The 15969-nt window shown below is 46.4% G+C and overlaps 1 protein-coding gene across 1 annotated transcript in view; it reads left to right on the top strand.

Annotated features, from left to right (window-relative positions):
* LOC149469184 (EF-hand calcium-binding domain-containing protein 6-like) overlaps positions 1-15969 on the top strand; it is a 135094-nt gene that overhangs the window by 18067 nt on the left and 101058 nt on the right. Inside the window, exon 3 of the mRNA XM_089669608.1 lies at positions 14708-14817. Coding sequence (XP_089525734.1) covers positions 14708-14817 — 110 coding nt within the window. The remainder of the gene's footprint in view (positions 1-14707; positions 14818-15969) is intronic.

Genomic DNA, 15969 nt, shown 5'->3' on the forward strand with positions numbered 1-15969 from the left:
GGGCAGGAGGAGAGGGTGTTTATTAGGTTAACAAAGTAGGCCTGCTTGGCGGCGTGGAGGGAGGAGGTGTAGATAAGAAATGCAGATTTGTAGAGGGAGAAAGTATGAGGGGACCTGGTTTTGCGCCACAGTCTCTCCAGTGCGCGACTGCGACGTTTGAGGCGTTTAGTGCTGTCGGTCTGCCAGGGTTGAAGCGGTCTGGGTTTGATGATGCGTGTGGTAAGGGGTGCCAGAGAGTCTAGGGCAGCTGACAGTGAGTCATTGTACAAGGTGGTGGCTATGTCAGGACATGACAGTGAGAGGATGCTGTCGTGTAGGCAGTCGGCGGCAGAGTGGAGGGGGGCCGGGTTCAGGTTGCGGAGGTTGCGGCTGGTGATGGTTTGGCGTTTTTGAGGGGGGGAGTTGGGGGAAGGGGAGATGGAGAAGGTGATGAGGTGGTGGTCGGAGAGAGGGAAGGGGGTGTTCGCGAACTGGTTGAGGGTACAGAGGTGGGAAAAGACGAGGTCCAGGGTGTTCCCTCCGAGGTGGGTGGAGGATTGAGTGTGCTGTGTGAGCGCGAAAGAGGAGGTTAGGTGGAGGAATTGGGAAGTAGCCGGGGTGTTGTCGTTGATGGGGATGTTGAAGTCCCCGAGGATGATGGTGGGGAGCTCAGAGGAGAGGAAGAAGGGAAGCCAGGCGGCGAAGTCATCCAGGAAGCGGGCTATGGGTCCGGGAGGCCTGTAGATCACTGCGATCCTTAGGGGGGTGGGTGAGAAGAGTCGGATGCAGTGCGCCTCAAAGGAGGGGAAGGAAAGAGAGGGTGGGTTAGGGAGGACCTGGAAGGTGCTAAGCGGTGACAGGAAGACAGCTGATCAGTAAGGTAAGTGTCTGTGCCGTGCGGCCGGGATCTGGGCAGAGCAGATGGTGCTGCTGCAGCCAGGTATGCTGGCTGTGGATGGGAGAGGGAGGGAGCCCGGGCTGGAGCAGGGGTCAGCAATGTAAGCATCATTAGTGTCAGTATGGGAGAAATAGTGCCCCATCATTGGTGTCAGTGCGAGGAATAGTGCCCCGTCATTGGTGTCAGTGACACCAATGATGGGGCACTATTCCTCCCACACTGACACCAATGATGGGGCACTATTTCTCCCACTGACACCAATGATGCTTACATTGCTGACCCCTGCTCCAGCCAGGGCTCCCTCCCTCTCCCATCCACAGCCAGCATACCTGGCTGCAGCAGCACCATCTGCTCTGCCCAGATCCCGGCCGCACGGCACAGACACTTACCTTACTGATCAGCTGTCTTCCTTCTCTAGCCACTACAGATCCGGTGGCCAATCACCGGCGAGGAGGCAGAGCTTGCAGAGGGAGGGACTGGCTGCCATAGGCTGCCCAGTAATTCCGGGTGTGTGGCCAGATGAGAGGGGCGGCAAGTCACCCAGAAGGAAAATTCCCGCCCACATCGTGCCGGCATCTAATCCATGATCATCCACCCAAGAAATTAAGTCATTGGACATCCTCTCTACCCCTCCTCCAGCAGCGCCTTCGTGGACTGGATCGTATTGGAACACAGGTAAGACACAGAACAGCCCCTGTCCTGTGTCACCTCCATGGAAAAGGGGGGGGTGGAGGTGCTGTGCCGCCCCCCTGAAAAGTGCCGCTCTAGGAAAATGCCTTGTTTGCCTTGCAGCAAATATGCCCCTCCTGAGCATGTGACAGATATGAAAGGGTCTGGAGAAGCCATGGAAAACAATATGCTGCCTGTAACATCGTTCAGCATGACCTTTTTGGTGGTGGGTCAGTGATGGTCCGGGGAGGCATATCCATGGAGGGACGCACAGAACTCAACAGGCTAGACAATGGCACCCTGACTGCCATGAGGTATCGGGATGAAATCCTTGGACCCATTGTCAGACCCTACGCTGGTGCAGTGGGTCCTAGGTTAATCCTGGTGCACGACAATGCCTGGCTTCATGTGGCAAGAGTATGCAGGCAGTTTATGGAGAATGAAGGAATTGATACCACTGAATGGCCCCTACGCTCGCCTGACCTAAATCCAAAGAACACCTCTGGGATACAATGTTTCGGTCCACCCAATGCCACCAGGTTGCACCTCAGACGGTCCAGGAGCTCAGTGATGCCCTGGTCCAGATCTAGGAGGAAATACCCCAGGACACCATCTGTCGTCTCATTAGGAGCATGCCCCAATGTTGTCAGGCATGCATACAAGCCCATGGGGGCCATACAAACTACTAAGTACCATTTTGAGTTGCTGCAATAAAATTTCAGCAAAAAGGACTAGCCTGCTGCATAATTTTTTCACTTTGATTTTCGGGGTGTCTTTGAATTCAGCCCTCTGTAGGTTGATAATTTTCATTTCCATCAAATGATACGGCATCCTAACGTTCCTAACACATTACCCAGTCCATATCAGTATAGATATCAAGCATGATATTTTTCCCCATTGAGATCTGATGTATCTTCAAAGTGTTCCTTTAATTTTTTTGAGAATTGTATATATACATATATACATCAACCAGCATTTTCTATAAATAAAACAAGGTATTGTTAAAAAATCATAAAAAAAATTGTTTTGTTGTTGACTAACTTAGTCAGTTTGTATTGTAGAAAAATGAGCAAGGCTACTAAGGGAACCAGCTTATAAAAACAACTATCCACTTTGTATTTGGGGGACATAAGTCAAGCATAGTTAGTCTGGCTGAAAAAAAAGACAAAAGTCCATCCAGTTCAACCATAAAAAAAAAAGAAAAAAAAAGTTATAATCCTACACCCACAGTTGATCCAGAGGAAGGCAAAAAAAACCAGCAAAGCATGATCCAATTTGCTCCTGCTGGGAAAACAAATTCCTTCCTGATCCCCCGTGAGGCAATTGGATATTCCCTTGATCAACTTTACCTATAAATGTTAGTATCCAGTTATATTCTGTGTATCCAAGAAAGAATCCAGGCCTTTTTTGAAGCAATCCACTGAGCTGGCCAGAACCAACTCCTGAGGGAGTCTATTCCACATTTTCACAGCTCTCACTGTGAAGAAACTTTTCCGTGTTTGGAGATTAAATCTCTTTTCCTCCAGACATAAAGAGTGCCCCTTGTCCTCTGTGATGACCTCAGGGTGAATAACTCTATACCGAGTTCACTATATGAACCACTGATGTATTTATACATGTTGATCATATCCCCCTTAATCTCCTCTTCTCAAGAGAGAATACATTAATTTCCTGTAATCTTTCCTCATAGCTGAGCTCCTCCATGTCTTGTATCAGTTTAGTTGTCCTCCTCTGTACTTTCTCCAGTTCCCCAATGTTCTTTTTGTGAATTGGTGCCCAAAACTGAACTGCATATTCCAGATGAGGTCTTACTAATGATTTGTACAGGGGTAATATGATATCTCTCTCTCTGGAGTCTATACCTTTTTTAATACAAGAGAGGATTTTGCTCGCTTTAGAAACCGCAGCTTGGCATTGCATGCCATTATTAAGCTTGTTATCTACCATGGTAATGCAAATTTGGGAGGGAATTGAAGAAGAAGCAGCGTAGCTGTTACCTGAGCATTCTGTAGCCATTAAGGTAGGAATATTTTAACCCTTGTTACCTGTCATAAAAAATAAGTATAGGCACTGTGCAATCTTTTATCAGAACAAATAGACAAATACAAAACCATACATCTCATATCCTCCATTTTTCCAGTACAGTACAGGCGCAGGTGGGTAGGGTTACATTAATGTGACATGGAAACATATTAATTAACAGTAATCAACATAATAATTAACAGAAAAAAACCTGTACAACTCTATCATATGTAAAAATTCTGATCTACACACAAACCACAAACAGAAATAAGAGCTCGTCTTGTCTGCCTAATAAATAAGAATTATTTATAACTAGAGACTATGGGGTTGATTTACTAAAGGCAAATAGGCTGTGTACTGCAAGTGCAATTGCTCTAGATCTGAGAAGAACATGCAACGAAAAGAAAAAAACAGCATTTATGCTTGCACTATTGGACGAAAGAAATCAGCAAAGTCTCGCCTCATTTCAGAGCTTTCCCTCAGATATAAAGCAACTTCACTTGCAGTGCACAATATAATTACTTTTAGTAAATCAACCCCTATGTTTCACATATAGTGCGAGTGTCCGTTGATGTATATTGGTTACCTGGGCCTAGAGATTATTGTAGTATTGTTTGATATAGGCACTAGACCAGGAACGGATACCCGTGGGTTCTAGGGTCTTTCCAGCTTCTTAGCGCAGCCCCTATGCCAAAAACTATTTCTTTTTCCTGGAAAGTATAAAATTAACTTGACTTCTCAACCCATCCATGGTTGGTGGGTACAAGGATAGCCACTTTTGGGCATTCATTATACTGCATGTGCCAAAACAGCAGCATGATGATGGGAACATGCTGAGGTTTATGTATTAAACTGGAGAGTGCAAAATCTGGTGCAGGTGTGCATGGGCAGCACAGTAACTAAATGGTTAGCACTTCCGCCTGGCAGTACTAGGGTCGTTGGTTCAAATCCCAACCACGGCACCACCTGCCTGGAGTTTGCATGTTCTCCCTGTGCCTGCGTGGGTTTCCTCTGGGTACTCCGGTTTCCTCCCACACTCCAAAGACATGCTGGTAGGTGAATTGGATCCTGTCTAAATTGTCCCTAGTATGTGTATGTATGAATGTGAGTTAGGGACCTTAGATTGTACGCCCCTTGAGTGTTAGGGACTGATGTGAATTTACAATATATATGTGTAAAGTGCTGCGTAAATTGACGGCGCTATATAAGTACCTGAAATAAATAGTAGCCAATCAGCTCCAATGGCCAGCCATACATGGGTTGATTTCCGAACAATTTTTTGTTTGAATATCGGACCTAAGAATAATCGACTGATTTTCACTCTGTTAGTGGGGCAATGGCACCGGCCGATTTTGTGGTTCCTCCTCATTTCATTTATTGGCATGTTTAAACATTCGTGAAAAACAACCGATATTCAAAATCATTGGTGGCACCATCGGATTACAGAATGAACTACGTTTTCGATTTTCGACCAAAAAATCGTTCGGAATTCGGCCCTTGTATGGCCTTAACATCAGCTAGTTCAATTAAGCTGTGATAAAAAAAACTGGAAGCTGATTGGTTTCTGTTCAGAGATGCACCAAATTTTGCACCATGCAGTTTTAGTAAATAACCCCCAATATGTAACAGAATTAAATACTGAAATTTAATTTAACAGTACTACTGACATGCTAGAACTAAGAATATACTACCCTGTATTGCAGGATCTAGACACTAATAATACGTTATCTATTACACTACAAATTGCTAATGTGGCACATTTTCAGGTACAGGATAATTACATGTTATCCGCTGTAATAATGCGCATCGTAACTTATCATTAAAAAGCTGAAGAGTGTAGGGCTGGGAAAAGACACACCACCTAGTAGTGTATACAGTTTCACCTCAATTTCTACCAGCGCTTTAAAATTCATATGAAATGGTTAAATGTCACTTAATCACTGGACTGTACACATAACAGCTATAAAAAAGAAAGTAGGGAACTGAATCTAAAGGTTCATTTACTAATGCATGCAGTATTTTTCTTACTGTGTGCTGTCTTCTTGTCTTTATAGGTTTTATTTCATGGATCAGATAGTTATTTTAAAATATCAATGTCTGCTGTGTTTTGTATGCAAAAGTCAGTTTATGAGAATGATAAAATCCAGGCGTCAGCAACCGGTAGATTGCAGGCAGGTGACTGGTACCTCGCGGTCTGGGCTTGCTGAATCACCATCCTCGAGCATCAGAGTGCAATGCAAAGGGACTACTTGTGAAGCTGGAGCTGTAGTAGGGAGCCAGAGCTGCATACTGTGAACCAATGCCTCCTATGTGGTGCTGGCTCCTGTCCCATGCGGAGTGATACCAACTGCACTCCACCTCTTATCCTGGCTAATGGTCTCCAGAGTGGTGCCAGCAGGAGAAAAGAAGAGATCTTCAGGTCAGTGTGAAGCAATACACTGGCCATAATAGTATAGGGCTGCTTTCACACTGATGTGCTGCAGTTTCCCCATACCGTGGGTGCAGTGTACCTGCAGATTTCCTGATGGTTTGCTGCGCTTTGCCATAGACTTTTAATATATCCTGCAGGTTTGGTGCACTTTCTGAAAGTGGACCAAAACTCCTGAATGCAGGAGTATTCAGAAAGTACACCAAACCTGCAGGATATATTAAAAGTCTATGGCAAAGCGCAGCAAACCATCAGGAAATCAGTGACCTGGTCACTGTCTGCTCCAAGTCCATCCCCACCATCAGGGGCCCTGGTGAACAAGCAGACTGGGACTTAGACTCCGCGCTCTGGGGAATCCTGTACTGTGGATTGCTAGAGGTACCGCCAGGCGGTGTTTGACAGAACCATACGGCAATGACTGAGCCTGGAAGAGGACCATCCCCACTGGAAGATATATGTCAACATCTGGCGGCGCTGACCCAAGCCGTCAAAACGCTACAGGAGGGGTACACGCATCTTGAGAACCGTATCCAGACGTTAGCCTCACCAGCCGCTACGTCCCAGAACCCGGTTACTCCTTCTGCGGCCGGAGAGCCTTCAGAACCTCCTGCCAGAGCAGTAGTCTCATTACCCCCACCGGAACCCCGCGTACCATTGCCGGAATGTTTCAATGGGGATCGAGGGAAATTCAGGGCGTTTCGTAACGCGTACCAGCTATATTTTAACCTGCAGCCGCGGACATTCTCCACCGAGCCTGTGAAGGTGGGGTTCATTGTCTCATTGCTACAAGACGAGCCCCAGGGCTGGGCTCACCGATTAATGGAGACCCACGATCCACGTCTGGAGTCCGTGACGGATTTTTTTAAAAAAACGGCCCTGTACTGACTTAGACAGGGTCGCCGGGCAGCAGAGGAATATGTTTCGGAGTTCAGACGCTGGATGGGGGACACCCTTTGGAACAATGCTGCCCTGCGCCACCAATTCCACATGGGCTTGTCCGAGTCCCTTAAGGATGAGTTAGCCAGAGTGGGCCTACCCGACTCCTTAGAGGATCTTATTACTCTGGCCATCCAGACCGACCGCAGACTGCGGGAACGCAGACTAGAGAGGTCTAGCCAGGGTCAGAAACCAACATGGGTACTCCCTCGTGTTCCGGTCCAGCCCGTGCCAGGGGGAAGCCGGAACTCGGAGACTGATGATGTGCCGGAACCCATGCAGCTCGGATTGGCACGACCATCATTGTCAGTCGAGGAACGCCAGAGATGATGGGTGAATAACCTCTGTCTCTACTGCGGGGAAGCAGGTCATGTGGTACGTTCTTGCCCAGCAAAACTGAGTAAGTGTGCTTCTGTTTTTTCCACTGTGTCCTCCAACTGTTCTAACCATTCAAACTACTTAGCCGTACCTGTTTCCTTCCAGCTTCCAGGAAGAACCGTGTCAGCGACAGCAATAGTTGATTCTGGAGCATGTAGTTGTTTTGTTGACATAGACTTTGCAACTCAACATAAGATCCCCCTCCAGACAAGGGAATGTGGGTTGAACATCTTTTTAGCTGATGGGTCGCGCATTAAATCAGGGTTAGTAGACCGGGAAACCCCGCCTATCTGCACTACGGTGGTTCCTCCGTCTGGATGCCATTGCATCCCCTCTATTTCCAATTATTCTGGGGCTCCCCTGGTTGCGTGCACACAACCCCCAGATTAATTGGAAGACCGGGTCTATCCAGTTTTGATCACCTTACTGCCAGGAACATTGTTATGCCCAAACCTCCTCGGCTCCCCAGTCTCTCTTATGTATAGACGGAGACGCTGAGCTAATCCAAGTCATTCCCCCAGCCTACCACAGCTACCTAGACATATTTAGCAAATGAGGGGCAGACATTCTTCCCCCACATCGAACTTATGACTGTCCCATCGACCTTCTACTGGGATCTGAGATCCCTTTTGGACGGATATTCCCTTTATCTGAGCGTGAACTGGGGGTACTGAAGGAGTACATTGATGAAAACCTCCAAAAAGGGTTAATTCGCCCCTCCACATCACCAACCGGAGCTGGAATCTTTTATGTTGAAAAAAAAGATAAGTCCCTGCATAGACTATCGTGAGTTAAACAAGATCACGGTAAAGAATCGCTACCCACTCCCTTTGGTTCCAGAGCTGTTTCAAAGGTTAAAATCAGCAGTAGTGTTTACCAAGCTAGATTTGAGGGGCGCGTATAACCTGGTCCGTATAAGGGAGGGGGATGAGTGGAAGACCGCATTTCGTACTAGATAAATATATAAAAGATAAATAGTGAGCGCTCTCTTAAATGTCAGCAGCTAGAACACTTTAGGCAACCATAATGCCTCAAATACAAACAATCAGTTTCAAAACAATAGAGTGCAGCGCTAAAAAGATGAAAAGTCAATAAGGTGATAGTACAATATCCACAGTGGTAAACTGTAGATATACGAATTCCCACGACCTCCACTCTGTCAGAATAACAGAAATGCGCACTCACCGGAAACGCATGGGTTATGCGCATGTGTGATCATGCATCACAAGCAATAGGTACATCAGAAGCCAGGCATCTCCCTCACGGTGGGTCATCACAGACTCCTAAGATAGGTCCAGGGGTCCCCTTAAGGTCAGCCAGGTACTTCAGGAAAAAACCTCGTCTCAGGATGGCAAAGTGCTTTTTCTATGGGAGTGAAAGCTCCAGGCAGGAGCCCCAAGAAACAGATGCCCAAAATAGTGTAGTATGTCCAAAAAACGAGTTTTTATTATAAGAACAATAGGGCAGTATGCAAGTAGTACATCATGTATAAAATAAAATACAGCAGTACTGACCCCAGTGATGGTGACCGCCGGGCCTCCTCGTGGCTCCGGCGGTGGAATGACGTCACGCTCTGCACAGTTCCTCCTTAGGCCTTTCGTGCTAAAGGCACATCATCAGAGGGAGGACAGTCTCCCCTCTGATGATCTGGGATGATGTCCTCCCTCTGATGATGTGCCTTTAGCACGAAAGGCCTAAGGAGGAACTGTGCAGAGCGTGACGTCATTCCACCGCCGGAGCCACGAGGAGGCCCGGCGGTCACCATCACTGGGGTCAGTACTGCTGTATTTTATTTTATACATGATGTACTACTTGCATACTGCCCTATTGTTCTTATAATAAAAACTCGTTTTTTGGACATACTACACTATTTTGGGCATCTGTTTCTTGGGGCTCCTGCCTGGAGCTTTCACTCCCATAGAAAAAGCACTTTGCCATCCTGAGACGAGGTTTTTTCCTGAAGTACCTGGCTGACCTTAAGGGGACCCCTGGACCTATCTTAGGAGTCTGTGATGACCCACCGTGAGGGAGATGCCTGGCTTCTGATGTACCTATTGCTTGTGATGCATGATCACACATGCGCATAACCCATGCGTTTCCGGTGAGTGCGCATTTCTGTTATTCTGACAGAGTGGAGGTCGTGGGCATTTCGTACTAGGTTTGGGCACTTTGAGTACCTGGTCATGCCATTCGGACTTTGTAATGCCCCAGCCACATTCCAGCACTTTATCAATGATGTATTCAGAGATTATCTAGACATTTTTGTGGTCATCTATTTAGATGATATTCTGATCTTCTCCTCTTCCCTGGAAACTCATAGGGGTCACGTCAAAAGTGTGCTGGAGCGTCTACGCCAACACGGGTTGTATGCTAAAGCAGACAAATGCAGCTTCGAGCAGCACAGCATCGCTTTCTGGGGCTGATCATCTCCACCACGGGGGTTGCAATGGATCCCCAGAAAATCTCCGCGATTTTGGAGTGGCCAGTACCTACTGACAAGAAGGGCGTTCAATGCTTCATAGGTTTTGCAAACTTCTACAGGAAGTTCATTAGAAACTTTTCAGGTCTCGTGTCTCCCATTACCCAGCTCACCAAGCAGGGGGTCCGTTTCCGGTGGACACCTAAAGCACAAGCGGCATTTGAGACCCTGAAGGAGTTATTTACTGCAGCCCCTATTCTAAGCCACCCAGATTCCTCTCTACCATATATATTAAAGGTTGATGCTTCTGAGAACGCAGTGGGGGCCATCCTGTCCCAGAGAAGGGGCACCAAAGAACTCATGCACCTAGTAGCGTTCTTTTCAAGAAAACTCACGTGAGCAGAAAGAAATTACGGCATAGGGGACCGGGAACTCTTGGCTATCAAGATGGCGCTGGAAGAGTGGATGTACCTGCTGGAGGGGGCTACGCATCCGATTTTGATCTTCACAGACCACAAGAACTTAGAGTACTTGAGGACAACCAAGCGCCTGAGACCAGGCGAGATGGGCACTTTTCTTTTCTATATTCGTGTTCCATATCACGTATAGAACCGGGTCTAAGAATACAAAGCCCAACGCTCTCTCACGCATATTTGAGGATCCAGAAGAGGTCTCTAAACCAGACACTATTCTGTCCACTAAAAACTTTCTTGCCCTCCAAACCGAGCTACGCTCCAGGTTACATCCATAGGAATGCCAAACCCACCCGGGGTTTCCCTATGGAGCAAGGAGGGTCTTTTTTGGAAAGAGGGGCAGATCGTGGTACCCAAGGAGGTCCGTACAGTAGTTCTGGGATACTGCCATGACCATCCACTGGCAGGTCATTTTGGAGTTTCTAAAACCCTAGAATTTCTCCGGCGTACATTCTGCTGGCTGAGCATGGTCAAGGATTGTGAACTGTATGTGAAGACCTGAGCCACTTGTCAGAGGAACAAGCCCACCAGAAGCAAGGCCTGGGGTTTACTACGACCTTTGCCCATACCTGCCTGGACATGGCAAATGATCCCCATAGATTTTGTAGTGGAGCTCCCACCGTCTCAAGATCACTCAGCAATTTTTGTGATCGTAGATCGCCTGTCAAAGATGGCCTATTCCTACCATTAAGAAACATGCCCTCGGCTCTGGAAATGGCACAAATCTTTGTGAAGGAAGTGGTAAGGCTTCATGGGATTCCAGAAGACATCGTCTCAGACCGTGGGGTCCAGTTTACATCGAAATTCTGGAGAGCTCTATGTGAAGTCTTAGGAATCAGACTGTCCTTCTGATCTGCGTACCACCCACAGACAAATGGGCAAACTGAAAGGACGAACCAGACGTTGGAGCAGTACCTAAGATGCTATACATCATTTCTCCAGGACGATTGGCTGGCGTTCTTGCCATTAACCGAATTTGCGTACGATAACGCAAATCATTCTGCTACGGGGCAATCCCCATTTTTCGCGAATTACAGGTTCCATCCCACGTTCTTGCCTGATTTGATTCCAGAAAGCCCAGTTCCTGCTGCACAAGATATGCTGAATTTTTTTTCTGCCAACAACAAGGTGCTACAAGAAGCAATTGCGAAGGCCCAAGAGGACAGTAAAAGGACTTTTGACAGAAAAAGAAGAGGCAAACTAATCCTGCAACCGGGGGATCAGGTCTGGTATGTGACGACTAATTTAAAGATGTCATGCCCTTCTAAGAAACTGGGGCCGAAGTTTATTGGTCCATTCCGGGTGAAACGGAAAATCAATGAAGTGGCTTACGAACTTTCACTTCCTGAAACCTTTAAGATTCACCCAGTCTTACACGTGTCACTACTAAAGCCAGCAACGCCAAATCCCTTCCCTGATCGGAGGTCCAGACCCCCGGAGGCTGTAACCATTGACGAACAAGAGGAATTTGAGGTAGCAGCAATCATAGATTGCAGGAAAAGGGGCGGCCAGACTCAGTTCCTGATTAAATGGAAGGGTTATGGTCCTGAGGAGAATTCATGGGAGCCAGCCCAAAATGTTCACGCCCCTAGACTTGTCCAAGAATTTTACCGCAACCACAGACAGATTGGTTGGGCATCCGGAGGATGCCCATGGGGGGGGGCAATGTCAGCAACCACGGCAGCGCACGGGTCTGCACATGCGCAGAACGCCAATGCGCTCTAATCAGCAGGCGCTAGGACCTAGGCAGCTACAGCGGCAGCCGCCCATGCGCACTTGCGATCACGGACGCACGCCTGGCACCAATGACAGCGCAGGGCACACTATTTAAACCTGCACTGCACAGACACTAGTTGCCGTATGGTCCTATTACCCTGTTCCTGCTCCTGTGTACCTGTTGATTGATTTGTTGCCGACCCTGCTTGATCCTGACCTTTGCTGACTATCTCCTGCTGTGATCCCTGGCTCGTTTGACTACTCTCCTGGATATCCCTATTGATCTGAACTCCTGTTACCGAACCCGGCAAGTGACCTGACTACTCTTTGCCTGCTGCTTTGTACCGTGCTGTCCCCACTGTTACCGACCCGGCCTATCTGACCACGCTTACTACCCTGCCATCCATCCGTCCTGCACGGATCCGGTCAAAATTTTAAAAAAAAATCTAAATATCTGAGGTGGCATGAGGGGCTCAAAACAGCTGCATCCTGATTGTTAGGCTTTGTAAACCTCATCATACAAGGGGTCTGCCATATTTTTGTCCTTTTTGAGCAGAGTGGGCTAAATTTTTCTTAGGTTTTAGTGCTGTCTGTGCTAAATTTAGCAGATTTTATTTCCTGTTCTGGTAAGCACCTACCTCCAGGTCAGGAAGTGATTAGGCACCTATTCAGAGGAGGGACTCCACGTTATCCAAAACACACACAAAAAAATGACATATTAAAAATGTATGTTCTCATATACCACCTGTGTTAGTTATACGTCTGTATATGAGCCCCCCCCCCCCCACAGTTGATTTCATTACATTGAATATTGAACTGCACGTGGATTTGGACTTCATAGTTTCTTCAGAAGATGCTGTGTTCTCAGATTGAAGCATCATGTCAGTCTCTTATATTGGATTTTTAGGCTTTATGTTGGGGTATGCCCCATCACCTATTCTTATTGTGTTGGTACAATACGATGTTTAACGTGCTGTCTCCTACTGTATTGTAAAAAAAAATGCCTCTTTCAATAAAAACAAAAACAAAAAAACATGTTCTAGGTTTTTCAGGGAAAAATAACTCGTATTAGCATGTGAAATTTTTCCATGGAATATTAGAGACAATACTTGCCATATTTTAATGAATTCAGTTTTTTACAAGAAGTATATATTTATCATTGTAATCATTTACCCATACCTCCCAACTTTCTGAGATGGAAACGAGGGCCATCTGTTAGCAAAAGTATGTAGGCATAGGACACATCACCTGGCATGTCCCCATTAAAGGAGAATTATACAAAAAAAATTGTTGGTTAAACCGAAAGGTAGTATTTGTGACCACTGCTATTCCTTTATATTGGCTTTGAAAATTTACAAATGCCGCAATTAGAAACTGGATGAAAGGTTTAGCACTGTAAAACCCTTTTGACAGATAAATAGTGCATTTTATATACAACTATATAGAATAGACCAAAATGAGGGACAAATAAGGAGGAAAGAGGGACAGCGGGACTTTGTTCCAAATGATGGATAGTCCCTCGAAATCAGGGACAGTTGGGAGCTGTTTACGAGTCTCACAGTAGTGTTCAAAACATATACTTCTTAGTACTTACGTAGTGATAACCTCCAGAAGGGCCGCTGGAAACATATTGGGTCCCCCTTACCTATTCAGAGGCTGCCTGCCTGGTTTTCAGTCCCAGATGCACACCAACAAATTCAAGCAGAGCCTTGGGGGTCTTTTTAGGAGTTATTGAACAAATATGGGGGGGAGGATGCCCAAAGGCACTTACAAAAGTCCTGCAGGACAGCTTCCTGAAAAACCCTTGTTCCAGCAGTCTTAGGTCTTTTATTAGCAGCCAGAAAATAAGGCTGAAGAAAGAGGAGATAGCCAGTTATTCTGAGACCCTCAGTGAGCAGTCACAGTCCTTTGCAGCAATTTATGGTGTTTTGCCCTCAAGAAGTACTTACACACCTGAAGCTTCAGGCAAAAGGTACCCACCTCAGCAGCTAACCTTCCACAGGCAAGTTTCCTTGAAAGCAAGTCTTCTTTATGCCCTCAGCTCATAGGACATGCTGAGACCAAGTAGCAGTGACTCTCTAGAACACATCACATGGAGGCCCTCTCCCAGGGGATCCTCCCAAATATTTATCTGCTCCCCAGCCACACCTTCTGGGTCAGCTTCCCAGGGATTGTTAATTACTATTAATAACCCAGGGATTGATCCCCCCCCCCCCCCCACTATTTCCACAACATTCTTCCAGAGGCAGGCAGAAGCAATCAGCCACAAACTTTAAGGATAAACCTGATCAAACCTAAAAAGTAAATTGAGCTCAGCTGATTACAGAAATGCCATATACTAAGTTGAGCCAACCCTTTAGATTGTAAGCTCTCCATGAGCAAGGACCTCCTATTCCTTTTGTATTGAACTTTATTGTAATTGTACTGCCACCCTTTATATAAATCCCATATAATAATACTGTAATAACTTGCCTATTTTTTCATGAAAGTGGAGTTACCCTTTAAGTCCTGCAAGTGCATTTATGACATACATAATAACATTACCATGTACAGGTATTTTTTTGAATTTTTCTTGATAACATATAGTAAATCACACTGAGCACTTGATGTGTGACCAGATAATGACATTTAAAAATTGTAATAAAAATCAAGGTCTGTGGTTGGCACCAAAGAAAGCTAAATACCTTGATATACTGTACAGTAAGTCTATCATAAGCAAAATCAAAAAAGTAATACTAACTCTTATGTGTAAAAATCAGTAAATGTTTCCCTTCCATCTTCACCTGCAGGTCAGAGGGCAGACATTGCTAGTCGTGCTGAGAGCAGAGTGAGTACCGCCAGCAGCAGGTCCAGCCTTGTTTCCCGACCTGGAACCCAACTAAGACTTGAAGTGGATGAGGTACAAATATGACGGTCAATTTACTTACATATAATTCCCTGTACTTTGGTGTGACCAACAATAAATGCTTAGTTCCCCCCGCTCAGGCTAACATGCTCTAATGAATTGGATGCCGATGACTAGTGATGGAGGAGGCTGAGAAAAGATTCGTCCAGACCCAAAGCATGCTGTAGAAATAGGAAGAGATACCCTGACCACCGCACACCTTGCCCCACCTGAGTGGCTAGCGGGTAAAAGCAGCCTTAGCTCAATTCATCCAAGCCATGCCCCCAACATGTTTCACCCCACCCCCAGGGCCTCCATGTTTAAGCCCCAGAGGTGGGGCAAAACATGTTGGGAGCACGGCTTGGATGAATTAAGATGAGGCTGCTTGTACTTGCTGACCACTTGGGCTTGGCAAGGTGTGCGGCGGTTGGGGTATCTCTCACTATTTCTATCCTGTACTTTGGTGTTGAGAAATATGTACAATTATGTCTGTGATTGACTTAGTAGCTCGTTCCTTTATAGTCTATATTTTCATTCATGCAAGACAATACAGCTTTTGCTGTATCTCCAGCCCACTACAGATATGAGATCTGCAGCTCAGAGACATGGAAGTGCTGGGGTTATCCTCTCCATTTGGCCATTCATAGAATGCAGTGTATTCTATGAATGGTTCAAAAATACATGGAGTCCTGTGTAAAAGTAGAGTGTCCCCCACTACACGTCGTAGTTCCTCCTGCCAACCCCTATGTCATAACAGAACATAGTAGTGATATTATTATTATTATTATTATACAGTATTTATAAAGCGCCAATAGTTCGCTCAGCGCTGTACATTACAAAGGGGGACAGAACATGTGACAGAACAATTCCAATACAATGCAAGACATGAGGGGATCGAGGGCCCTGCTCTTTCAAGCTTACAATCTAGGAGGGAGGGGATGGTGGCACAGGAGGAGATAGCTGTGGGGGATGGAGTGGTAGGAAGAGTGGAGGAGGTCGGCAAGTTAGCAGGGGGCGGGGTAGGCTTCCCTGAAGAGATGGGTTTTCAGGGTGCGCCTAAAGGAGAGGAGAGTAGGTGATAATCTGATGGGTTGGGGCAGGGAGTTCCAGAGGATGGGCGACACCCTGGAGAAGTCCTGGAGGCGGGCATGGGAGGAGGAGACCAGG

Source organism: Staurois parvus, unplaced genomic scaffold, assembly GCF_062004578.1.
Source record: "Staurois parvus isolate SC_StPar_1 unplaced genomic scaffold, SC_StPar_1.0 ptg000080l, whole genome shotgun sequence".
Classification (NCBI taxonomy): domain Eukaryota; kingdom Metazoa; phylum Chordata; class Amphibia; order Anura; family Ranidae; genus Staurois; species Staurois parvus.